Source organism: Ictidomys tridecemlineatus, chromosome 6 (genome assembly GCF_052094955.1).
Source record: "Ictidomys tridecemlineatus isolate mIctTri1 chromosome 6, mIctTri1.hap1, whole genome shotgun sequence".
NCBI classification, from domain to species: domain Eukaryota; kingdom Metazoa; phylum Chordata; class Mammalia; order Rodentia; family Sciuridae; genus Ictidomys; species Ictidomys tridecemlineatus.
The window spans coordinates 34,664,769-34,692,563 of record NC_135482.1 but is presented as its reverse complement, the minus strand read 5'-3'; the positions used below and the strand labels follow the sequence as shown (position 1 = coordinate 34,692,563).

General features: G+C 33.9%; 1 protein-coding gene across 9 annotated transcripts in view; it reads left to right on the top strand.

Moving 5' to 3' along the window:
* Mettl25 (methyltransferase like 25) overlaps positions 1-27,795 on the top strand; it is a 263,521-nt gene that overhangs the window by 43,439 nt on the left and 192,287 nt on the right. For 7 of the 9 annotated variants that reach the window (XR_005731755.2, XR_005731758.2, XM_021725783.3 and 4 more), the window contains 3 exons: positions 6,976-7,070; positions 17,447-17,476; positions 20,869-20,942. Coding sequence is in view for 6 of the 9 variants with exons in the window: in XM_021725783.3 (XP_021581458.1) it covers positions 6,976-7,070; positions 17,447-17,476; positions 20,869-20,942 (199 nt within the window). In the remaining 3 variants the exon portion in view is untranslated. Of the gene's footprint in view, positions 1-6,975; positions 7,071-17,446; positions 17,477-18,194; positions 18,212-20,868; positions 20,943-27,795 lie in introns of all 9 variants that reach the window. The other 2 variants (XR_005731757.2, XM_078053059.1) reach the window with 1 other exon arrangement.

The following is a 27,795-nucleotide window of genomic DNA, read 5'->3' as shown; positions in this document are numbered from 1 at the left end:
CTTAAATTAAAAGTGCATTCTAGTGAAGATAATAAAAGGCAATCTGTAGGTACTCAGTAAATTTATAGTAAGAATTAATTGCCATGAGTGTATGATCATTGTTTTATAACTTTCTTTAAATATCTTGAAATCTTGGATTTTTCTGTAGTATTTTGTTCATAGCGTTAATCATGGTTAGCATCTACATATAAACTTTTTTAAGTTACCAAATTTTTACATCCATGTTTTTTCTGATTATATTAAGTGGGTAGGCCCATTTTAGAACTTACTTGCTTTTGAATTAGCTATTTAATCCTTTTCTGGTTACACCATTTTAATTTTATTCTTCATTTTATTATGTTCATGATTAATGCTAAAGAGTGTAGATGTGATTTACACAATTACTTAACTGTATTTTACTACTTGATTTTAATGCATTTGAGAAACCAGTAGACTATTAGAACTTCAGACATCTTGTCAGTTCCATATTACATTTATCAGGTAATTTGAATGCCATGTACATTTGGCTTTATTTAAAAGCTAAAATGATTCAGTTGATTTTTGGGTAAAAAGCTGAAATGAAAATCATGAAATTTTCACAGAATTGTCCTATACATTCTGATGCTAATTTTAAAACTGTAAAACTCTTAGGAGGAAAATTAGTTCATAAACTTAAAAACAGAGATGTCATTTCTCCTGGGAGTATGTCACTCATTCATGCAATTCTTCAGATACCTTTGCAGGACATTTTTTAAAGAAACCTAAGGAATCTAACTGAATCCTGGAAGAGAAAAACATGCAACAAAGACTAAATTTAAAAAAAAAAAATAGAGCTGGTAAATAATATATGTGTGACTTTAAAAAAAAACTATTTTTGTGGAAGACTATTAAGATATTAAGATGACTATCAAATTTTATCTTTTTGTTATAAAGCGTTACAAAATTGACATAGGTGCAAGTTGTACAAGAAAAGATGATTTAATAAAGGGTTTCAAACTGTGAATAAACTCAAACATAAATAATACATACATATATTATTATAAGATAAATTCTGATATTATACAAACATAGCAGTGAAAATTTGGCATTAACAATGACATTGTCTTTGCATGTTTCTCTACATTTACATATACAAATATTTATTTGTACAGATATTTAGGTTTTTTAACAAAATAATCAAACTGAAAGTAATCATTCATTTATTTATTCTTTAAACAAATATTTATCAGGTGTCTGCAACATAGTAGATACTTTTGAGCTAGAGGTGGGAAAAGTTTCTGTTTTCATGTTATTTATATTCTAGGGGGTGGAAACAGCGAAACAGCAGAGTATTTTAATAAAAAAAAAAACAGTAGTATATTAGAAGATGATAAGGTACTATGGAGATATATAAAATGAATGAAATTGGAGGGATGGTATTTGTTTATATAGGGTAACCAGGAAAAGGCCTTATTGTTAAGACAACACTTGAGCAGAGAGTTGAAGGTAGCAAACCATGCAGTTTTCTTAGAGACCAGTGGTCCATACTAAGGGAGTATTAAGAGCCCCAAGGCAGAATTTGCTTGACTTTTTAAAGTTACAACAAAGAGACTGGTTTGTTAATGCAAAGTATCAAGGGCAGAAGCAAGTAGATTCCTTGGGGAGCTATTGCTGTAGTCCAGATAAGAGCTGATAGTGGGTAAGACTGGAAAGGGGAGCATTAGTAAGTAATGATTAAATTCTGGATATATTATATAAGTTTTCCCAGAAGACTTTATTGACTTTATGGAGATATGAGAGAAGTAAAATATAAATCAACGGAAAGACAGAGTTGTGGTCTGCTGAGCTGGGTATGAGTACAAAAGAGAACTGAGATGGAGATTTTTTATTTTGTGGCAAGCTTGAGTTTGACATATCATTTAGAAATTCAAATATGGACTGTTTTTTATCAGTTGGATAATGATTTTGGATATTTCAGAACAAATCTTAGATTGAGAAATTTGTGAATTACTAACATATAGCTGTTATTTAAATCATAATCTAAATGAAATTACTTAGGGAGTATAGAGAATAAAAAAAGGAAGCAAATAATCTGAACCTGAGAACATTCCAAAGGAAATTGAAAAGATAAAAAAGAATAGCAAGATGATCTGATAAGGAAGAACAATGTCTTTTTATTTAGCAATATATTGTGTAAATCTGTTCATGGGTTTTCATGTGTGTATAGATATGTATGTATTACACATGTATAAACATATACACACATATGTAATTTTATATACTACAGATATTCCATGAAATAAATGAACTACATTCTAGTTAGCCTTTCCTGTTGTGATTTATATTTATTTAAAATGTTTTCCTCTGACTTCTATAGTTTTCATTTTATCCGATTTCATAATACATCTGAGTTTATTTTTGTTTATGATTTGAGAAATAGCTCTAATTTAATATTTTTCTGAATGCTGTTTATGAATAGTCAGTAGTTTCCCACAATAATATGAAATGGCTCCCTCTGCATACATTGTATTTATGGAATATATTTTAGTTCCTTAATATGTTTATTCTTATAATAGTTCCATGCAGTTTTAATTAATCATTTATTGGAAGCTTTGAAGTCTGGAAAAGCAAGTCTCACAAATTTCTTATTTTTTAGAATTTTCTTAGCTAATTTCATACATTTGTTCTTGAAAATGAATTTTAGAATCAGATTGTTATGATCCATAAAAACCTGTTGAAATTTTGATTGGCAGGAATTGAATTTATAATCAGTGTTGAGATTATAACATCATTGTGATTTAAGTTTTCCTTTTATAACAAAAATATCCCTCCATTAATCTGCTTCTTGTCTCGCCCAGTATTAGTTTGTTTTATTCCCAAGAATTTTACTTTTTCCATTTATATATGAAATATTTATTGGGTGCCTGCCATATGTTAATCCCTGGTGGTAAATAGTAGCTTTAGTAGGAAAAGGAAGGAAGGAAGAGAATAACCATAATTTATGTAAGGAAGAACATAACCCTACCTTTAGCCTCCTCACTTTCATCAGTTCAGGTCAGGAAACATACCTGAAGTAAGACCATCCTTTATGATTCTCCATTTTTCCAGTGATAACTAAGTGTGTTCCATGTGGTACTGCACCCCTGCTGGGTCCTATGCTGTACCATCTGGAAATGAAGGGATTCCATGTGTCTCCAGAGGTCTTCTCTTCTTCACCAGAAGTAAGAACTTGGACTTGGAAAGTCCAGAACACTCTATCATTCCTTTGGAAAAATTCCCTCCCTTGTCTTCCTATTGTTATAACACTCCTTGCTTCACTATTGTCTTCCTAGGGACTCAGAAAAGTCCCATCATGCCTCTTATCCCTGTACATGTCAGCCACCACCCCAAGTCTCATAGTTCATCCCTTATTTTCAGGATGCTAATCAGATGAATCTGTATATGCCCTTTATTTTGTCGGTGTTTTCTACTTTCTCCAATTCCAAAGTCCTTCTACTATAGCCTCTAGAATTCATTCATTGGGTTAGTTATCAAAATTGTCTTTATCTGTAGCAGCATCTCTGAAAGGCTACTTATTTTCTTTTGTAACCCCAGCCTAAAGAAGAGTATTTCCATACCTTCCAGACAGAAGATTTTTCTGTTTCAGGTCTCTGTATGGGATAATCACGTCCTCACTCCTCATTCCTACTTTTTTGGCAGCATTTGTTATCTAAAGTTGTCTAAGAAATCACCCCCAAAACTCAATGGTTTACAGCTTATAGTTAGAAATAATTTAATAAAATGAAATGGCTTACATCTTACAGCTAGACATAATTATTATATCTCAGTAGTTTTCTATGGGTCAAGAATTTGGAAACCACTTGGCTATAGGTTTCTTATGTTATTTTTTTTTCTGCAAGTGATATACCCCTTCCAGTATAATGTATTTTCAGCAGTACTATACATTTTAATCTAATGTTAAGTAATATATTTTTTGTCCAAGTTTTCTTTAATTTTTTGCTCCAGGAGAATCTCTCTATTTTCAGGCAAGTAGACATGTTTGTTTGTTATTTTTCTCCCTCCCATAACAGCCCAAGGTGAATTACAGAGCAATTGATGGTTCACTAAATATAGCTTTTATTATAAATTTGTTATTTTTCTTATTTTATTTGTTTTAGTAAAATTTGTTTCATGTTTGCAATAAGTGATTTGTCATCTCTTGTTTTCCAGTGTTAGAAGCTTGCTTCCTTTTCTTCTTTCTTTCTTTCTTTCTTTCTTTCTTTCTTTCTTTCTTTCTTTCTTTCTTTCTTTCTTTCTTTCTTTTTCTTTCTTTCTTTCTTGGTATTTGGTTTAGATATTAGAATAAGTTGGGAAATTGCTAGTCAATTAATTTGAATTGTTTTTGGAAAGCATATATTGTTTGTTGGAAGCTTAGGTTTTTTGTTTGTTTGTTTTTTGTTTTATTAAATCACTCCCTCATACAGTCGTCCCTTGGTTTCTGCTGGGATTTGATTCAGAGACTCCTATAGAAGCTACCAAAATCTGCAGATGCTCAATATCCTTCTATAAAACAGCATAATAGCATATGATCTGCATATATCATCCCTTACAGGTTACATATAATGACTAATAAAATATTAATGTCATGTATATAGTTGGTATAGTGTATTGTTTAAGGAACAATGGCATGAAAAAGAAGTCACCACATGTTCAGTACAGATTCATTTTTTCAAGTGTGTGTGTGTGTATGTGTGTGTGTGTGTAGATATTTTTTAATTGGCTGTTGGATATAGAGCACAGGGATATAGAGAGTTCACTGTTCTCTTGGCTTGATTCCTCATTTAATTTTAGTCTCTGTTCAAACATCAGATCCTTAAGGAACTTGTATTAATTAGGAGAGAATTATTCGACCACTGTTGTATATGGGTGTTCCTGTGTTATTGTTTCCTTTATCCCCTGTATTTTGCCTCTTAATAGAATCATCATCATCATCATCTGTTTATTTCAGTGTGTTATTACAAAATTTGCTGTATTCTAAGGGTGCTAATAGGTTCAGAACCAAAGTAATAACAAGACAGAATGATATTTCTGTTTCAGTCCACAAGTAGACAATTGGAGTTGGTATGGAAGCTGTCTACCAACACAAATCTAAGAACCAGGATTTTGCTGTTCTATTGTTCCATTCTCCTAGTCAGCCTACCACCATAACATATTCAGGGGAAAAAATGAAGTTGAAAGGAATGGGGAGAGTACTGGGGAAAGAGGATCACCCCCCAATAAGCATATGACCTAGAGTTTATTTACACACATCATTACTGTCCACACCCAGTTAATCAAAATTTTTTCTTGTAGCTATTATACTAGCTTCATGGGATACTGAGAATTTCAGTCTATAGTATGGACAGTTGGGTTATCTGTTACTGCAAGGAACAAGGATAGGATGGATGTGGGAATGAAAAATTAACTGTTTTATTGGTTGGTACTTTTTCTAACCACTGTGAATAAAATAGCATACTCTAATCTCTCCAGCCCCTTACTCTTTACAGTAAATTTTGCTGTAGTAATACTTTGATTTAGCAATAATCATGTCTCCTAATTAAATCATAAAAGTTAAATCACTGTTTCAAATCATCTTGGAAATAGAAATAACCCAGAGTTCCTAGGACCTAGATAGGCTGCGAGGGTTCGGAGGCTTATGTAGTTATAAGTGAAATTATTTGTGAATATGCATTGATATAGCTTGGTAATTAAAAGCGTGGGTCTCAGAGTCAGACTTCCAGATTTAAATTTTGGGTCTGTCTGTCCTGTGCTAGATGTGTAAATTAGGCAGTTTTCTTAACTTGCTTGTGCTGAGTTTCCCTAACTGAAACATGAAAATAATTGTGTCCCTACTTTATAGAATTGCTTCAGGGACTATAGAAGTTAATACAGTTAAAGTATTTATAAGAGTGTCTCACAATATTAAGTTCTGTATAAATAGTAGTGTGCTTAATATTTATATTCTGGGGGGTGTCCAATTTTCAAATGATTAACAGTAGAGGCTATTATAAATTCTAATTTAATACCTGAAAAAAACTGCTTTCACAGATATCTGAACTGCATGAAATTTAAACTTTGGGAATGGGGATGTAGTTCAGAGGTAGAACACTTGGGTAGCATGTACAGAGCCCTGAGTTCAATCCCCAGTCCATAATATAAATGAATGAAATGACTTTAAACTTTCTTTTAATCAAAACTCATTTGATCTTTCATAGTGAAGAAGTTTATTTAGTGAACTCTACCTCAACTACACTTTCTTTTAAAGAGTTTCCTTGTTTTCAAATTTAGTTCTATTTTATTTTTTAACCTAATAGTAATTTATATTTATGTTTGTCCCAATTTTCTTTTAATTGTCATAGTTTTTATGAAATTCAAATCTATTTTCGAGGCTTTAAGAAATTGGTCGCTTTAAGATATTGGTCTTTTTTTTTTTTTTCCTTTTTAAAGATCCTGAGGAACTGATAGTTCTAAATGAGGGATTTGAACATGAGCAAGTTGAATGTGTAATAATTCCAAATTGGGGTATTCAATATGTGATTAAGCAAGAACATGTACTTTTCTGCAAAGTGATCATAGTAGCAAAAAAAAAAATCATGCTTCAGTATTTTTAGGAATGAATTCATATTATCCTAAATAAATTGACAAATGTCAAAATCAGATTACAATAAATGTCCAGTATTTCATGAGTAATCTCCAACAGTTACACCAAATTTGCATTTTAAATTCTTGCACTAAATGTTACAGAAATATTTTTGTCAAATTGGTTGGTATTGGACCTGGAGCTTAAACACAAAGCAGCTGTTTTTGAGCAAATACTATTTTCATAACATTAATGTGCTTCCAGTTAACAAACTGGAATGAACTGTTAAACATCACCACTTCCATGTTTAACTGCTATTTGACTTTCTCAGTGAATTATTTGCTTTCTTAATAGATTATTTACTTTAACTAAAAGAGAAAGAATTTTATGTAAGTATCCATATTTTTCCCCATCTGCAGAATGTATCCAAGAAAAGTGGGGATTTCCAATGTGCCATTATTTAAAGGAAGAGAGGTGGTGCTGTGGTCGTAATGCCAGAATGTCAGCCTGTTTGGTATGTTTGTATTTTTCTCCTAGAATAAGAAGTTTACCCATATGCTGTAAAATTTATTATTTTTAGCTAAAATCATGAATTAAATTCTGAAGTTTCTAGAGCATCAACATTAATGCTTTTATATATTATAAATTATGAGAAAATTATTTGTTCTTCATGCATTGTCATAATATGTTTACATATAATTATTATGTGAAATGTACCAAATACCAAGTCTTAAACACAGAATCAATTCAGTACTTTATACTTAGCCATTTAGTGTCTTCATGTTTGTTTACAAAAGTCTTTTGGTCTTCTAAATTTTTATGGAATGGGAAAAATATTACTGTAGCTGGGACATGAAAAAACTATGTAGTTATTTTGCTTAACTAGACTAGCATACTTAGATATAGAACACTATAACACATGTGGTCTTTCTTCAGGATGCAATGTTGTTTTATACAGGAACCATTTAAATGGTGTAAGTAGATTTTTTTTGTCATCAGAAATTTAAAATATCACAGTTATATGGGATGACTAAATCTAGAGATCTAAATAACATGAGGACTATAATATCAATATTATTGTATTATATACAGAAAATTTCTTAAGTAAGGTTTTTCTAAGAGTAAGGTTTCAATAGTAACTGAGTTGGGTATGTTACATTACTTTTCTGCAATAATCATTTCAACATATATGTGTGTTTATCAGAACATTATATTGCATACCTTAAATTTATACAATAAATTTTTACATTAACTATAGTTGATTAGATAATCTGTTTCAGTGACTAGCCATAGGATAATTCTTTTAAGGCCCATTGTCTCTATGATGGTTACTTAGCAACATAAGAAATAATATACCAATCTTCTAGGTTATATATCCTAGAATTATCTTAGAATTCTATTTACATTCTAATAATTATTTTCATAGGTAACCCTACCAGAAATACTTTTCTGGAAAATTATTTTATTTCTTTATTTTAGGTTTAAATGATACTTGTTCAGAATCTTAGATATTAGATAACAGGTCATCTTGGAATGATATACTTCCTGGAATGCTGACAGCCAGGCTTATTTATACTCTACAGGAAAATACTGAAATAGGCTTTTTTAGGAAGTATGACTATCTTAAGACCAAATACTTGAAGATACTGGCATCAGGTATTTTACAATGAAACAGTATAAATCTAGTCCTTTATGGAGAGGCCCACAATCTAGTCCTCACATGTAAGCACAATCTATTAATCAGGTTTATGGTATCTGCATTATAATGAACAAAATAAATCATCAAAAGTCACTAGATGTCTTAAGGAAAGTCCCACATTGAAAAACAGACATCAAGCTCAGTGCAAAGCTGTTGCCTAGCATGTGTAAAGTACTGCATTCAATCCTCAGCACCACATAAAAAATAATCAAATCAAATAAAGGCATGTTGTCCATCTACAACTACAAAGAACAGGAATAATTTTATAGAAATAAACATTCAAAGAACTAAAGAAAGAAATTTTAAAGAATAAATCCCATACATATAGAATTTGTAGACCATGATGCTCTTAAGTTCTCCTGACCACTGTCACTTTCTGACAGAATTCAACTCCATTACAACCCTTGCTCACCTTGACTACTACTTTTTTTTTTTTAAATTCCATAGTAATTTGAGAAAGTTTAAGGAATATTTATTTGGGTACATGTTTCCTATATAAACGACCTTTTCAAAAAATATTCAAATATTTAAGGGCTATTAAAAAGGTGCCTTTGTAGGGACACTTATAAATAAAGTTCCTAGCTAGAAATAAAATTTTAATTCAATTAGAACAACCTCATTAGCATTTATTAAGCCTAGTAAAACTGCAAAAATATTTTAGATTAGTATGAAAGGAACACTTTGTATATTTTCTTTATTACTTCTGCTGATTGCCCAAGAACAATATTAATGTTTACTAGAAACTTCTTATTACCTATCTGATTATCTTCTAATTATGTAGTCAAATTTATCATTTGTATTTATAAAATAAGCTCATCAGTACCAAGTTGTTCTCCATTGTATTTATTTAAAGAGAGAGAGAGAGAGTTTTTTAATATTTATTTTTCAGTTCTCAGAGGACACAACATCTTTGTTTGTATGTGGTGCTGAGGATCAAATAGGGCCGCATGCACGCCAGGCGAGCAATCTACCGCTTGAACCACATCCCCAGCCTTCTCCATTGTATTTTAATTTTATTGACACCAAATAGTTTCTTTTTGAAAATTCTTCTGTTTCTTTGGCCTTTAGAAAATTCCATAACAAAGATTTAATCTTATTTTTTTATATAATTTTTTATTGGTTGTTCAAAGCATTACAAAGCTCATGATATATCATCTTTCATACATTTGACTCAATTGGATTATGAACTCCCTTTTTTACCCCAAATACAAATTGCAGAATCACATCGGTTACATACTCACATTTTTACATAATGGCTTATTAGTGACTGTTGTAATCTGCTACCTTTCCTATTCCCTACTATCCCCCGTCCCCTCCCCTCCCATCATTTCTCTCTACCTCATCTGCTGTTGTTCAATTCTCTCCCTTGTTTTCCCCCCCTTTCCCCTCACATCCTCTTCTGTGTAATTTTGTATAACATTGAGGGTCTCCTACCATTTCCATATGCTTTCCCTTCTCTCTCCCTTTCTCTTCCCCCACTCGTCTTTGTTTAATGTTAATGTTTTCCTCATGCTCTTCCTCCCTGTTCTGTTCTTAGTTGCTCTCTTTATATCAAAGAAGACATTTGGCATTTGTTTCTTAAGGATTGGCTAGCTTTTCACTTAGCATAATCTGCTCTAATGCCATCCATTTCCCTGCAAATTCTATGATTTTGTCATTTTTTATTGCTGCGTAGTACTCCATTGTGTATAGATGCCACTTTTTTTTTATCCATTCATCTATTGAAGGGCATCTAGGTTGGTTCCACAGTCTAGCTATTGTGAATTGTGCTGCTATGATCATTAATGTGGCAGTATAGTACGCTCTTTTAAGATCCTCAGGGCGAGGAGGGCGATAGCTGGGTCAAATGGTGGATCCATTCCCAGCTTTCCCAGGTATCTCCATACTGCTTTCCAAATTGGCCTTACCAATTTGCAGTCCCACCAGCAGTGTACAAGTGTACCCTTTTCCCCACATCCTCGCCAACACTTATTGTTGTTTGACTTCATAATGGCTGCCAATCTTACTGGAGTGAGATGGTATCTTAGGGTGGTTTTGATTTGCATTTCTCTGACTGTTAGAGATGGTGAGCATTTTTTCATGTACTTTTTGATTGATTGTATGTCCTCCTCTGAGAAGTGTCTGTTCAGGTCCTTGGCCCATTTGTTGATTGGGTTATTTGTTATCTTATTGTTTAATTTTTTGAGTTCTTTGTGTATTCTGGATATTAGGGCTCTATCTAAAGTGTAAGGGGTAAAAATTTGTTCCCAGGATGTAGGCTCTCTATTTACCTCTCTTATTGTTTCTCTTGCTGAGAAAAAACTTTTTAGTTTAAGTAAGTCCCATTTATTTATTCTTGTTATTAACTCTTGGGCTATGGGCGTCCTATTAAAGAATTTGGAGCCCGACCCCACAGTATGTAGATTGTAGCCAACTTTTTCTTCTATCAGACGCAGTGTCTCTGATTTGATATTTAGCTCCTTGATCCATTTTGAGTTAACTTTTGTGCATGGCGAGGAGAGAAAGGGATTCAGTTTCATTTTGTTGCATATGGATTTCCAATTTTCCCAACACCATTTGTTGAAGATGCTATCCTTCCTCCATTGCATGCTTTTAGCCCCTTTATCAAATATAAGAAAGTTGTACTTTTGTGGATTGGTTTCTGTGTCCTCTATTCTGTACCATTGGTCCACCTGCCTGTTCTGGTACCAGTACCATGCTGTTTTTGTCACTATTGCTCTGTAATATAGTTTGAAATCTGGTATTGCTATACCACCTGATTCATACTGCCTGTTTAGAATTGCTTTTGCTATTCTGGTTCTTTTGTTTTTCCATATGAATTTCATGATTGCTTTATCTATTTCTACAAGAAATGCCATCGGGATTTTAATTGGCATTGCATTAAACCTGTAGAGAACTTTGGGTAATATCGCCATTTTGATGATGTTAGTTCTGCCTATCCATGAACAGGGTACATTTTTCCATCTTCTAAGATCTTCTTCTATCTCTCTCTTTAGAGTTCTGTAGTTTTCATTGTATAAATCTTTCATCTCTTTTGTTAGGTTGATTACCAAGTATTTTGTTACCTTTGAGGATATTGTGAATGGAGTGGTTTTCCTCATTTCCATTTCAGAAGTTTTGTTGCTGATATACAGGAATGCCTTTGATTTATGCATGTTGATTTTATATCCTGCCACATTGCTGAATTCATTTATTAACTCTAGCAGTTTCTTTGTAGACCCTTTTGGGTCTGTTAAATATATTATCATGTCATCCAAAAATAGCGATAATTTAAGTTCTTCTTTTCCTATTTTTATGCCTTTAATTTCTTTCATCTTTCTAATTGCTCTGGCTAGTATTTCAAGAACTAAATTGAATAGAAGTGGTGATAGAGGGCATCCCTGTCTTGTTCCAGATTTTAGAGGGAATGCCTTCAGTTTTTCTCCATTTAGGATGATGCTAGCCTGAGGTTTAGCATATATAGCTTTTACAATGTTGAGGTAAGTTCCTGTTATCCCTAGTTTTTTTGAACATAAAGGGATGCTGTACTTTGTCACATGCTTTTTCTGCATCTATTGAGATGATCATATGGTTCTTGTCTTTAAGTCTACTGATGTGGTGAATAGTATTTATTAATTTCCGTATATTGAACCAGCCTTGTATCCCAGGGATGAATCCTACTTGATCATGGTGGACAATTATTTTGATATGCTTTTGTATTCGATTCGCCAGGATTTTATTGAGAATTTTTGCATCCAAGTTCATTAGAGATATTGGTCTGTAGTTTTCTTTCTTTGAAGTGTCTTTGTCTGGTTTTCGGATCAGGGTGATGTTGGCCTCATAGAATGAATTTGGAAGAGCTCCTTCTTTTTCTATTTCTTGAAATAGCTTGCAAAGTATTGGTATTAATTCTTCTTGGAAGGTTTTGTAAAACTCCACTGTATATCCAGTCCAGGGCTTTTTTTGGTTGGTAGTCTTTTGATGGCTTCTTCAATTTCTTCCTTTGTTATTGGTCTGTTTAAATTGTGTGTGTCTTCCTGACTCAATCTGGGCAGATCGTATGACTTAAGAAATTTATCGATATCTTCATTATCTTCTATTTTATTGGAATATAGGGTTTCAAAATACTTTCTAATTATCTTCTGTATTTCTGTAGAGTCTGTTGTGATATTGCCTTTTTCATCCCATATGTTAGTAATTTGAGTTCTCTCTCTTCTTCTTTTCATTAGCATGGCTAAGGGCCTGTCGATCTTATTTATTTTTTCAAAGAACCAACTTTTAGTTTTTTCAATTTTTTCAATGTTTTTTTTTGTTTCAATTTCGTTGATTTATGATCTAATTTTAATTATTTCTTGTCTTCTACTACATTTGCTGTTGTTTTGCTCTTCCTTTTCTAGGTTTTTGAGGTGTAGTGTGAGTTCATTTATTTGTTGGTTTTTTCTTTTTTTGAGGAAAGAACTCCAAGAAATGAATTTCCCTCTTAAAACTGCTTTCATTGTGTCCCATAAATTCCAGTATGTTGTGTCTGTATTGTCATTTGCCTCTATGAATTTTTTTATCTCCTCCTTTATGTCTTCTGTAACCCATTGATCATTTCAGTAACATATTGTTCATTTTCCATGTGATGTAGGATTTTTCCTTCCTTCTTTTATCATTAATTTCCAGTTTCATTCCATTATGATCAGATATGGTGCATGGTATTCTCTCCACCCCTTTATATTTACTGAGGGTTGCCCTATGGCATAATATATGGTCTATCTTTGAGTAGGATCCATGTGCTGCTGAGAAGAACATGTATCCACTTGATGATGGTTGATATATTCTATATATGTCGGTTAAGTCTAGGTTATTGATTGTGCTATTGAGTTCAATAGTTTCTTTATTCAGCTTTTGTCTAGAGGATCTGTCTAATGGTGAGAGCGGTGTGTTGAAGTCACCCATAATTATTGTGTTGTCTCTTGAACTTGAGTAGAGTTTGTTTTATGAACGTTGCAGCTCCATTGTTTGGTGCATACAAATTGATAATTGTTATGTCTTATTGGTGGATGGTTCCTTTTAACAGTATATAGTGTCCTTCTTCATCCCTTTTGATTAACTTAGGTTTGAAGTTGATTTTATTCCATATGAGTATAGCCACTCCTGCTTGCTTCCGAGGGCCATGTGAGTGATATGATTTTTCCCATCCTTTTACCTTCAGCCTGTGTATGTCTTTTCCTATCATATGAGTCTCCTGAAGGCAGCATATTGTTGGATTTGTTTTTTTGATCCTGGTTACTAGCCTATGTCTCTTGATTGGTGAGTTTAGGCCATTAACATTTAAGGTTACAATTGAAATATGATTTGTACTTCCAGTCATGTTTATTTATTTATTTATTTTAGTTTGACTAGTTTTTACTTTTTGGTTATCTTCCTCCCCCTTTACTGAGATACCTCCTGCTGTTAGTTTTAGGCACTGTTTTTCAATTCCTCTTCTTGTAGTATTTTGCTCAAAATGCTTTGCAGTGCTGGTTTTCTGGCTGCAAATTCTTTTAGCTTTTGTTTATCTTGAAAGATTTTAATTTCATTGTCAAATCTGAAGCTTAATTTTGCTGGATACAGTATTCTTGGTTGGAATCCATTATTTTTCAGCGTTTGAAATACATTGTTCCAGGATCTTCTCGCTTTCAATGTCTGTGATGAAAAATCATTTGTTAACCTAATTGGTTTACCCCTGATTGTAATCTGCCTCCTTTCTCTCGTAGCTTTTAATATTCTCTCCTTGTTCTGTACGTTGGCTATCTTCATAATTATATGTCTTGGAGTTGGTCTATTATGGTTTTGAATGTTTGAGGTCCTGTAGGCTTCCAGGATTTGGCAATCCATTCCATCTTTCATCTCTGGGAAGTTTTCTAGAATTATTTTATTTAATAGGTTGTCCATTCCTTTGGTTTGATTCTCTATGCCTTCTTCTATCCTGATGACTCTCAAATTTGTTTTTTTATGACATCCCATATCTCTTGAATAGATTGCTCATGAGATTTAAGCATCTTTTCTGTGTTGACTATATTCTTTTCAAGTTGATAAACTTTGTCTTTATTATCTGATGTCCTGACTTCTACTTGATCTAGTCTATTTGTAATATTCTCGTTTGAGTTTTTAATTTGGTTTATAGTTTCCTACATTTCTAGAATTACTGTTTGATTTTTTTTTGAGATCTCTATCTCCTGGTAAAGCTCGTTCTTTGCCATTTGAATTTGTTTGTTTAATTCATTTTCAAAATATACTTTTATTGCTTGGACTTGCTGTCTCATGTCTTCTCTAGTATGCCTTTCCATCTGAGTTAGGTATGCCTTGAGTTCTTTCCCTATCCCTGTTTCTGATGCTTCTAGGTCCTCCTGTATATTTAAGTTGTCCTGCATTGTTTGTACTCCTTTTTTCCCTTTTTTTTTCATGATGTTCATGCTACTTTCCAGCTCTATTTGATTGCTGTGTTTCTGCTCTCTTCTATAAATTTGTTTTATTTTTTTATATCTCTGTTGTCTCTCCTTTGTGTTGGTAGACTATGCTTGCTAAAGTGGATTCTGCTGGGAAGGACCCACAGCCGAGCTCCAGTGATGTCACCTCTCTGCTATGGCGGGTCCCAGGCTCCTTACTGGGGTGTCTAAAGGAGGGGTGGGACTGGACTGTCTCTGGTTGGTTTCAGCTCCCGGACAGCAGCGGCCGGGTTGTCTCCAGCCGTCCAGTCGCGCGGGCAGCCGGCGGGCGCCAGTCGCAGGGGCAATGGGCTGGCTTCGCTGGTGGGCGGGTGGTCCCCAGCTGCCCAGTCAACCGGACAGCCAGCGGGCGATTGGTCACAGGTGGGCGTGCAGTTTCCAGCTGCTCAGTCACAGGGGCAATGGGCCAGCTGTTGCTGGTAGGCAGGCAATCTCTAGCTGCCCAGTCGTGCTGTCGGTTGCCGGCGGCCACCCACTCGTGTGGGCAGCAGGTGGAGTTTCGTGGCAGGCGTGCGTTCTCCAGCCGCCCAGTCGCGAGGGCCTGGCCTCTAGTCCCCTGGTTTGTCCTGCTAGTCCTGGTTTCTCCTGCTAGACCAGATTTCCCCTGAGTGATGCCTCTCGGCAGTTCAAACTGTACTCTGGGCCTGCCGTTTGTTGGGCGTGGAGGTTGGCTATTGAGAACCCCCCAACACTCTATTGTTTTGATTTTTTCCGCTTGCCCCTCCCCGGTGCTGGCAATACAGGTTTTGTTTTCCCGCTGATGGGAGGGGGAGTTGAAGGTCGGGTGTCTAGTTTTTCCCGCGTCTTTATGCAGGCTTGCTCTGATAATCCCTCCCCCGGACAGCCTAGGTGAGATTTTATGTGAATTCCCCGCTGTATGGGAGATGAGCTGAGTAACATGCACCTGTTTTATTGTTGCAATCTGTCGGAGAGTGGCGGTGGTTACTTCAGCTCTCCAAGATGTTGGCCGCTGGTTTCCTTGGTGGAGTTTCCTTTGTGGGGGATAGGACTGTCCCGTTTCCTTCCCTGTCTGAAATCCTGAACTCAGCCTGGGGCTCCGTGAGTGCTCAGGCGGCAGGATTCCACAGAATCTGCAGCAATCTCCCTGCTTGCTGGTCGCTTCTCGGTGGCTCCCCGCCGTCTGTAGCCGCAGGGTGGGCCTCGCAGATCAGTCAGCCCGGATCTCCAGTTGCACAGTTGGTTCATGTATGAGACTCAATTACCGGACCTGGGTGCTGGAAATCCTTCCTCTAGGTTTCGGTGCACCCCCATTTTGCTGTAAGTTCCTAACAAGATAGTCTTTTGTCGTTCTAACTCGTTATTCACCCGCGCATTGGCGCGGTACACGGGTGTGATGCACTCTATTTGCGGCCATCTTGGGAATCTCCAGGTTAGAAATATTTAGACTGCAAATCCCAAACCACAGCCCCTACCTTCACCCTGCACTGAGATTGTCACACAAAGACCTCACCTAAAAGGACCAACTCAGATCAGCTACACCCAGTAGATGAGACGAGTTGACATGCGTTGGCCCCTAACAACATGGCAGTCACTATCATAAGGACCTGTCCCTCACAAAACAGGTTCTCTTATTAGCCCACTTCATGGGAAAGGCCCAGGGTCACCGCTGGCTCAGTGGTGGGCTGGAAGTTGCCTCAGTGGCCTCTGGCCACCTCCCGTGTTACTTGCTCCATGTTCGATGAGTATGCACAGCCTCCTCGGCCTCTGTGCCGGCTCCACTATTTACACCACAGATTTAATCTTAAAATTACCACAACTAATGCCATAAATGAAAACTCATTATATCTTCAGTAATAAATCTATTCTGAGCCAGTTGCTGTTTAGCTTCTTGGGGAAATTATCTAATAAAAATCTGCTGTCTTCATAACTTTCCTTTTGGCTCTAAATATTCAATGAGGGTGCCCTTCATGTAAGTTTCAAGTATTGGATTATGAGTATTTATTAGAAATGTGAGGAACATTTTGTAAAATTGCTTTAGATCAACTATAAATATAATCCAATATGTATAAAATTGTAAAAATATATGTTACAGTACTTTCTCTTCTGACTCTTGATTATATGTATATATGCAGACTAAAAATAAAAAATACTTTTCTAAAATAAGCTACCCACTATAATGTGTTCATTTTTGTTTTCTGAAAGATAAAATTATACAATCATTAAAAATTATAACAGGGCTGGGGTTGTGGCTTAATGGTAGAGCACTTGCTTAGCATGTGTGAGGCACTGGGCTCAATTCTCAGTACCACATATAAATGAATAAAGTCTATTGACAAATAAGAAAATATTTTTTAAAAATTATAATAAATATGTTAAAATATGTAAATATATCTGTGTTTCTCTATATATATACATACTACCAGCTTTGGATTTAGTTGATTGTTAATTACACTAAACATGAGTCAAGACCATTTTGTTTCATTTCTTTTCTATTTTCTAGGTCCTTCTGAAATGCAAGATGTATAATTGGAGCATATATGTGTTTATATTCATGACACATACCCATTATAAATGAGTATTAAATTATATAAGTATACTAGTTAACATTTTTAATATTGAAGATTTTAATTGTGTTGACTTACATTTTTATCACTGAATTCATCTTTCCAAAAACCTTATACAGTGTGTTTATAACTTTATAAATCTTATGCTTTTATAAATCTTAAAAAGTTAGACTAAATATATCAAAAGTCTTTGTCTTGTTTTTTCTCCTTAAAGGCATTGGAGCGGGTTGCACTTGGCCAAGGGGTAAGTGAGAATGTTTACTTAAATTCAACTTATGAACACTGTAGTTTTTCTCTTGAGCTCTCTTCATACTTGACCTGCTGATGAACTCAAAACTGGATGGATTTTCATAAATATCACCTCCTGGTATTACCACAGGGTATTCATATCTATACATTTCTTTACATTTGCTTTACATGTGAACTTTCAAAAACTAAATTGAACTTTTAGGAAGATTGCCCCATTGTTCTCTATACTAACCTCTGATTTCTTCATATTAAATTATATGGCCTATAAATATTTCTGGAGACATAATGTTGCCAACTGACCAGGAATTTATATCCTTAGTTCAAGCAAAGATAAACAAGGTATAACATTCAGTGTATTCTTTATCTGTAATACAAAACAAAGAAATTATTTGATTGATATTTTTTTTCATTCACTCAGTCATTAATTGCAACAGCCAAATGGTTTTGCAGGTATAAACAAAAGTTTACTCTCTCACTCAAATATTCACATGATTGCATTGTTCTACCTTGTCTTCATGAAACATATTAGGACTATTTTAAGAGTTTCTTTTAAGCTTATCACAAAATTATTTTTATTAGACCTAATTTTAGAAATCTCTTTTTTGCTTGTTTTCAATAAACATTAATAATGTCAATTTATACTTTTTAAATTAATAATAGTTTTAAAATAATAATAGCAATAACAAGTGTCATTTATTATATGCTCACCCTAGGCAAAGAACATTGACAGGTACTGTGTATGTTTTGCAATTTTTTTTTTAATATATTAATGTACCTATCTAAAAAGTGATAAAAACTGGTCTTTGTGAAGTCATCATTTTTTATCAAGTTTTAGAATTTATTAAGTGTGTGGGTTTTAGTCTTAGACTGCTGTTTTGCATCCAGTCATCATCACTAACTGGTTTAATGACCTAGGACACATCATAATTTCTTTATCTGTAAAGTAGGAGAAGTGACACTAATACCAGTAATAGTTTGCTCATAATATTGTCATTTCAAGTAAATAATGAAGCATGTGAAATGTGTAAAACAATGGCTAGTACATAGTAAGTGCAAAGTAAATGTCTACACTTGTTGTGATCAGTAATCATTTTAATCATGAAAATAACAGTTAAATCTCACATAGAGCTTACCAAAGTACTGCTCAAAGTTCTTCTTATCTATAGGTAATAAATACATAGAATTATGAACTACGTACTGTTATTATCCCAGGATATACATGAAGAAACAGTAAAGTAGTTTCATGCTGAGATTTGAATCAATCTCTCTCTCTGGATTCCATGCTCTTAACTACTGTACTACATATCACCTTAGTGATTCCCTAGGGATTATCATCATAATGCTCCAATGGTGTGGTGTTTTTAATTTTCCAAGTGTTTGCTCATGCTTCCAGTCAATCGTATGAGTTGGTTATTGTGCCAAACTTATATGCAGACTTGCTATACAGCAGCATTTTAATTGTGTTCTAGCATCCTGAATTAATTACAGAGCCCTAATTTCTAGCTTAGTGCCTTTTCCACTAGATCTGTAAAATGCATGTCTGATACATATGCTTTAAGGGTGTACACTTTTTGTTTCCTCCCATATTTAAAATGCATTAAAAATGTTAAGTACATTTATCACTTGTGAGGGAAAGAACATAAACTCTGAACTACATGCAGTATTTTTCTGGAATAGTCAGACTGTTTAGGAGATGTTGACTCCTTTCCCACTCATCCCACTCTGTATTTACCAGGATGGACAGTCCTAGTTATTCTAGGAATGTTCATTTGAAGGCACTACATAACTCTCTTCTTTTTCTCTTAGGAAACAGCTGTAAAGCCTTTTATATACTCAGGGTAACTTGGGAATGATGATTTTTCCTATCCTGTTTGCATTTCTCTGTGCATTCCATTTATGTCTGTTCTTTTGCTTAAAATACATGTCTTAATCTTTTGTTGCTGTCATTCTACACTTTGTTTTTCATAAAAATATGTACTTTTTTATAAATTATGTTGATGTCATTTATATGATTTTTCTCAAAGGCATGATAAAGACATTTTAATCATTTTTAGGCATTTCATATAAAATTGAAGTTCTTATGTATTATAGATAATCAGACATAAAGTTAAGAATTTTTTAAGTAGTTTATATACAAAGAATATTTTAGTTCATGCAATAGTATTTTTAACAAAATGCCTTGAATTTCAATTGAATATTTCCAGATTAAGTGTTAATGTATGAAAAGGGATTTCAGCATTTTGGGGAGAAAAGTGATGTTCAAAGAAATAAGGGATAGATCATAAAGTAAGACTTTGGAACTGTAACAGTATATTTCTCAAGATGAGAAAATGTCAAATGGAAAATATGTCTGGACTTAAGAAATCAAAATGAAATGTATGTCAGAGACTTCAAGGGAAGAAAAGTTTTTAAATTAGTGAAGTCTGAAACTGCCAGTTGTTGGACCGTTAGGACATAATTTGACTTAGTTGGACCTTATTTGACTTCACAAAAGCATTCATTATTGTTGACCTCTTTAGTTCATTTTCTCTTTCTTTTCTTTTTTCAATAGTAACTTTTCAGGAACTCTAGATTATTATTGCTGACATTGTTTTGTGTTGGATATTTCTGTACTATCAGTATCAAGAGATCTGTAGGGATATGGATGGGATTTTGGTGTCCTTTGTAATTTCTTAATTCAGGAGTACCATCTCTGTTTTGCACCGAAGTATTATTTCTCTAAGAAATACTACAGTACTTTTTTTACTTTCTGTGTCTTTGAAGCTATTAGGTTTTATTGAGGACTTCGTCAGCTTCTCCTTCTTTCTTTTCAAAATCCTCTGAATCCTGGTGGGACAGTGCCTATCTCTCATTACCCCAGAAGAGCTGTCTTTCCAAGAACTCAGTTTCTTTTGACCTTTCCAAGACTCTGCAGTAGCCGAAGTTATGATCTTACAGTCTTCAGACATATTTTTAATATTTCCTAACGTAGGTAGTATCTTCTCAGTATGTGAATCCTAGTCCATAATATCTTAGGTCAAAGCCATTCTTTCCTCTTTTACACATATCCTTTCTGACTCCTATAGGCTTCAGAACTGAGTAGCTTGTGTTAAAAGTGTATTTGTACATTTGTATGTGATAAGAACTCCATTTGGGTTACTAGCTTATTTTTCATTGATTTAGACTTATCTTTGTCATTTACTACTATTTCTCTTTTGGTTTCTTCTGTTTTCTTGCAGAATTCGTTTCAGAGTAAGAAATAATCTTAGGATAGTACTGTGAGTTAGAATGGAGACATTACAATGTCCCCCTCTATGTTTAACAGCAAAGTCAAGTTTCTCATATTCACGATGGTCCCAGCTCTCTAATATTAATTTGATTTCTGGTTTTTGTCTGCCTTTTTTTCAGCTGCCTACTGAATCACTCTTCTATCGTGCTGTTCTTCAGGATATTATTAAAGATTGTTATGGCATCACAAAATGGTATGAAGATTTTATTTTAATAAGAATAACTCATAAGTGAAATTATTTTTAGTCTTCAAGTGAATTTTTTAAGGGTCAATTATTAGTAAAAAATAAAAGCTATGAATTTGAGCTAATGTAAGTAAAGAAGATGTAGTCACATTATCTTAGTTAACTCATTTTTAATGTGTGAATTCTAATAATTCTTTCTTTTCCTGAAAGGTTTTTGTAATGCTAAAGTGATATATTTAAAGTGTACTTTAAAACTTTTGAAGTATTAAAATATTATGTGTAAATAATTAATTGAATATTTGAGTAGGAGTTATTTTTAGATGTTTCACAACCAGAGCAGCATAACATTTAACTCACTTGAACAAATCTCAATCATAGGCAACCATTATAGCCATTCTAATCTCTATTGATTCACTAGTAGCCCAGCATTATATTTTTGGTGTGTGTGTGTGTGTGTGTGTGTGTGTGTGTGTGTCTGTTTTCTCCAAATAATTTACTGAATATATAGAAAGGCAAGTAGTTGAATTTTTTCATAATATTGGTTTAAAATTTTCTTTATTCAAGCATATATTTGTAATCTTGGAAAATTGCATGAATGTTGTTTTGCTAATTATAATTTTAGGATTGTGGTAGTCACTTGGTGCAAAGAAGGATTCTTCTTTAAATTCAAGTAGGGTGATTTTTAGGTACTCAAAAAACAATGTATTTGGCAGATATTGAAGAGTTTAAATTAGCTATCTCTTGGCAAGAAAAAAACTCTTGATAGAAATTTATATGTGCATATATCTACATAAACTATTGGTTTCAACTATAATTTCTATGCAAATAACTTCCAAATCTTTATATTTGGGGTAGAGGTTGGGGATTGGTACTGGGAATTTAACCCCGGGGCAGCTTACCACTGAGCTACATCTCCAACTTTTTTAAGGCAGGATCTCACTAAATTGCTTAGGGCCTTGCTAAATTGCTGAGGCTGGCCTTGAGCTTGAAATCCTCTTGTCTCAGCCTCTGGAGCCACTGGTATTATAGTTATGTGCCACTCACTGTTCCTGGCCCAAATCATCATCTTAATCTCTATTCCCTTTTCTATAAATTTACCAATCTTCGATGTATCTAAAAAAGTGAATTCTTCATGTTCTCCTGAAGACCAGTTTTCTTTCTTGAGCCCACCCAAAGATGTCATCCTTGTTGAAAAAGTATTCCTAAAATTGTGCAAACTTGAGTCCACACAAATATTGATTCCCTGCCTTCTTTTAAAACTTCAGATGTATTCATTGATTTGTTTAATGGTCTCTTGTTGACCTCTTAAATTTGTCTCCATTCTTTTCTCAGTCATTCTCTCAATTAAAAATCTGACTTTCTAACATTCCATAGTCCTGCCTTCCTTTAATACACAGAAAATAAATGGTATGTATTATAAGATTTATTTTATTCCAAAGCCTCATTTGTCTTTCATCCTCATTGGACCATGTTGATAATTGTTTATTCTCTAAACTTTCTTGCTCACTATCTTCTGTAACATTGCATCCTATTAAGTTTCTTTTTCCGACCCTAAACATTCATCTTAAATGTCTGGAGGCATCTGCCAATTTATTAGTAGTCAGCTGTCTGCCAGTCAACAGACAAGACAGACTGAGCCCAGCTTTCAACAGAATGACAGTTCTAGTGAGGCAGAAGTTAAAGTTCATGTTCTACCTGGATGAAGACTCAAGAGTAAGCCAAGTAAACCACTCATACATTGAGTTAGGTCTCTAAAGGGTCACACCATAAGAATTAGATATACAACATTTCCAAGATGGACTAAAGTCCCACTTCAAATCATCTGAAGCTTCCATTATGGTGTTTCTGATTATTGCTTCCATTAGCTCTCTGCAAAAAGCATATTCTCTCTGGACAACAATAATATAAATCTGGACCTCAAATTATCACGACAGTTTATTACCTACAGCATCTGGCAGTTAATCTAAACCATTCATGGTATGAAACAAGACAACATGGCCAGAATCTAAAGTAAACCATACAGTTAATAGAAATAGGCCTCTAGTAGATCCAAAGAAAAATAACTATAATGGAGAGACTTACACTCTGGGAAAATGAAAGGGATATACTTCTTGTCGGTTTTCTTGCTAAGTATAATTAAAACCCTGCACATTATATACTACAAACAGTAGAAGACTCTGAAAGATGGAGAGAGTAAGGAAGACTGGCTCTGGATTTCAGAACATGATAAATTTCTTGGGTTTTCTTTTTGATTATATAGTTCAGAATTGGAACTGGAAAAGCTAGCAATCCAGAAACACAAGTGGGTACTAACAAAACATTCTTGAAGGAAGATTAAATTGGGCAATAGAAATGTTTGGAATTTTCCAATCTTAAGAAATAAAATATGTAGATCCCCAGATTTAACAAGAACATAAACCCTTTGGCAAAGGCAAAAATAATAATAATAATAATAGAAGACGACGACAAAGAAGAAGAAATACAAGAACCACCAACTTCTAGACATATAATATTAAGATTGCTGAAAACAGGTCAGGCACAGTGATGCACACCTGTAATCCCAGCAATTTGGGAGGCTGAGGTGGAAGAATGGCAAGTCCAAGTCCAGCCCCAGCAACTTAGCCAAGACCCTGTCTCAAAATTAAAAAATATAAAGGACTAGGGATATAGTTTAGTGGTGCTAAGCCTCAGTTCAATCCCCAGTACCAAAAATAAATAAAATGAAAGAAAAAAAAGGATTGCCAAAAATGAAACCAAAGAGAAAATTCTTAAAGCAGTCAGAGATGGCAGAAAGGAAAAGGGGGAAGACAAGATATCTTCAAAGGAATACAGTTAAAATGACCACTAAATTCTTGGGTTAAACAGTGAAACCAGAAGTTAGTATATCTTTGAGATGCAAGAAGAAAGTCAGCTACATTGTAGGCGATGTAAAGACATTTTGAGACACACAAAAACGGCAAATATGCAAACTAGCATGCAGACCTAAAAGAAATACTAAAGGATTAAGGCACAAAGAAAATTACCCCAGATTGAGTTTTAAGATACAGGAAAAAATATATAAAATAATAGGAAAAATAAGTGGGGCTAAATCTAAATGAAAATTGACTATATAAAACTATAAAAGCAAAATCATATATAAAAATAGCATATCAGTCAGAGGTAAGTAAATAAAGTTAAAATGTTCTGATTGCCTTGAGTTGTTCTTGGCAATATAAAAATAGTCACTTGATATAAGTTGAGGATGTATATTAAAATCTTTGATATCAAATAAGTGGTAAGAGAGTATATAACTAACAAGCTAATTGAGTAGGTAAAATAGAATGAAATGATTTACTTAATCCAAAAGAAGAATAAACAGGAACCTTAGACAGAGATAGGTCTTCATCATTGATGGATAAGTATTATAACTGGGAAATTTAAAGGGATTAAGTACTTTTTCTTGAGCAAAGTAGAACATATTTTGATTTAAAATAGTTACTGTTGTCAACTGTATTAGTCCATTCTTTGTGGCCCTAACAATACCACAGGTTGGGTGATTTATAACAAAGTTTTTTTTGTTTGTTTGTTTTTGTTTTGTTGGCTAATTGAGGTCCAAGATTGAAGGGCCATATCAAGAGATGGCTTTTTCACCATGGTGTTTTAAGGTGGTACAGGATATCAAAAAGGGAGAGATCCCACCCTAATGACCTTAACTTATCCTAATAACTTCCCAAAGATCCTATCTCAAAATACCATAGTTGGATTATTTTCATTCTTTTAAAGTATTAAGTTGAGGATGATTTTTCAACTCAAAAAGCCTTACAAAGAGACACATATTACCACAGTACAAACAGAAGTGATGTTGGTCAGAATATTCCCAGAGCTCAAGTGTAAATAGCTCCATACCACAGTAGACTCAAAGGAGCTGTTTCATCAAATAGTCACAAAAAAAGTATCTAGCACAATCCTAAAATGTTTGAAATCTGTTAAAAAATGAAGTTGAGGGCTACATGCTAGGAAGAAGGACTATGATAACTTTAATTTGGAACCTTCTAGATTTCCTATTTTGGTTATTTGGTATATTTCTAAAAAATAGTATTATACTGTTTTAAGTTGCAGTAGTCAAGTCCACTTTTTAATGCCAGTTGACTGGATGGATATATTGATGAATATTCTGAACAGAAAATAATATTGTCAAATGAAAGTTACAGAAGCTAAAAGAGAAGTTAAGAGATTTAATATAGTTAATGTAAATAGTAAGTACTCAGAAAAAGAAACCTAATAGAGCACCTAGAAAGAGATATGTAGGGGATATCCAACCCAGTGCAAGAGTTAATGGTTTAACCAACATTATCATTTAGTACTCAGGCTTAGGCATCTGATTTACTTCAGCAGTGAGCCTATCCTTAAGAAGGTGTATGCAAAGAAAACCAGAGCCTTGGCAGGGCAGGGGCAGGAGGGGGTTCTGATTGTTAAAAATGAGCTCTCTAGTTCACTAAATCATATTCAGCATGATTCAATTTTTATTTTATATGGAAGTTTTGTTTCTGTTGCCTTTATCCTTATGCTTTGAAAATGCTACAGGTTCATGACATAATTGTAGGGGGATTAAATCAAATAACTGCAAATTATATAATTATCATCAGGCAGTTACACAGCATCAACTATAATAGTAGTTATTTTGGACCTACTATCCTACTGTGGCTTGAGGATTAGCTAAAAAGGAAAGTTCTGAACTAAAATATCAACCAGAATTTTATTTCTAGCAATATTGTGGGTTTAAATGCTTACAAATAAACTACTGAATAAAATAATAAATTTTTAATGCTTTACTGAGCTGAAAAGAAAAAAAAAAGAATTCTTCAAACCCAAAAGTCAAGTGAATTCAGAGGTAGAAAGAAGGAAACATGATAGCTCTGAAACCTGTAATTTCCGGAGTATTCTCTCTTAAATCCTAATGGCATTTCACTTTTATTTTCACAGATGCCCAAGGTAGATGGGGGTAAGGCATAAATCCTGCTATCTCAAAATGAGTTTTCTAAACAAGAAATCCCCTTACAAAGATATAATAACAAAAGGCTATAACTTTACATAAGGGTAAACTAAAAAGGAAGCTTTCTCTCTCTGTCTCTCTGTCTCTGTCTCTGTCTCTGTCTCTCTCTCTCTCTCTCTCTCTCTCTCTCTCTCTCTCACACACACACACACACACACACACACACACACACTGTAATAAACTTATCTTAATACTGAATTGGGGATAGACGAGAACTCTTTCCTGAAAATTTATAACCATAGCCTTTATTATGAGGATTTTTGGAAAACAAAATCATAACATTAATGCAGAATTCATTTCAAGAAGGTTCAGAGTATTAGTGCTCTTTAGTCTGTAGCACAGAGTGACACAAATACCTATGGAGGAATATACCTTCAAAGTATACCTCATGATAAAATTCCAAACAACATGATATTAAAAAGAAAGACCTCAAAATACTATTGGAAAAAAGAATCTATAAGTCAGGAGAACAACCAACAACAGATTCAGATATCCACTAATATATGATATAAAAATCATATTTTAGCATATGTAAGAAAAAATGTAATTTTATATGTTCATATGGATAGATAAAGGGAAAATATAATAAAATATGTGGCTATACTTCAATAGATGAATGGATAAAAAAATGTGGCATTTATACACCATGGAGTATTACGCAGCACTAAAAAATGACAAAAGCATGGAATTTGCAGGGAAATGGATGGCACTAGAGCAGATTATGCTTAGTGAAGCTAGCCAATCCCTAAAAAACAAATACCAAATGTCTTCTTTGATATAATGGGAGCAACTAAGAACAGAGCAGGGAGGAAGAGCAGGAAGAAAAGATTAACATTACACAGAGACATGAGGTGGGAGGGAAAGGGAGAAAAAAGGGAAATTGCATGGAAATGGAGGGAGACCCTCATGGTTATACAAAATTACATATAAGACAGACATTGTGAGGGGAATGGGATAATAAACAAGGAGAGAAATGAATTACAGTAGATGGGGTAGACAGAGAAGATGGGAGGGGAGGGGAGGGGGGATAGTAGAGGATAGGAATGGTAGCAGAATACAACAGTCACTAATATGGCAGTATGTAAAAATGTGGATGTGTAACCGATGTGATTCTGCAATCTGTATTTGGGGTAAAAATGGGAGTTCATAACCCACTTGATTCTAATGTATGAAATATGATATGTTAAAAGCTTTGTAATGTTGTGAACAACCAATAAAAAAATGCAAAAAAAATGTGGCTATAAAATAGTGACCAAATATATTTCAGGATGAATCAAAGCCAAAACTCAGTATACAATGTTGAAGAGAGAATTAATGAGTTGTAAGATGCATACAAAGAAGTTATCCACAATAAAACAGATCATGAAGTGGAAATATTGAAAATAAGATAGTAAAAATGGTCAACATAAATGTCACTAGAGATACAAAAGAAGAGAAAATAGAGAGACAATATTTAAAAAGATAATAGCTAGCTACAGATTTTTCAGAATTTGATGAAAACACCAATTTCGAGATCCAGAGAATTCTAACCAATCCCAAACAACCTAAAGAAAAAGAACCCCACATTTAAACTCCCTGGACTTAAAAATCAGATCATCAGAGACAGAAAGAAGATAAAAGCAGTCTGAAGGGAAAACAGGGGAATAGATTATATCAAAGGTGTAAGTATTATATTGGCTTTCTAATAGTGACAATAGAAACCAGAAGAGGTAGAATGATGTCATCAGTATCCTGATTAGAGATAATTTATCTTAGATTTATGTATTCAATAAATGTATATTTTTAAGATCTCAATAATGCTTGAGAGTTAGCTTTAACAGACCTGCAAAA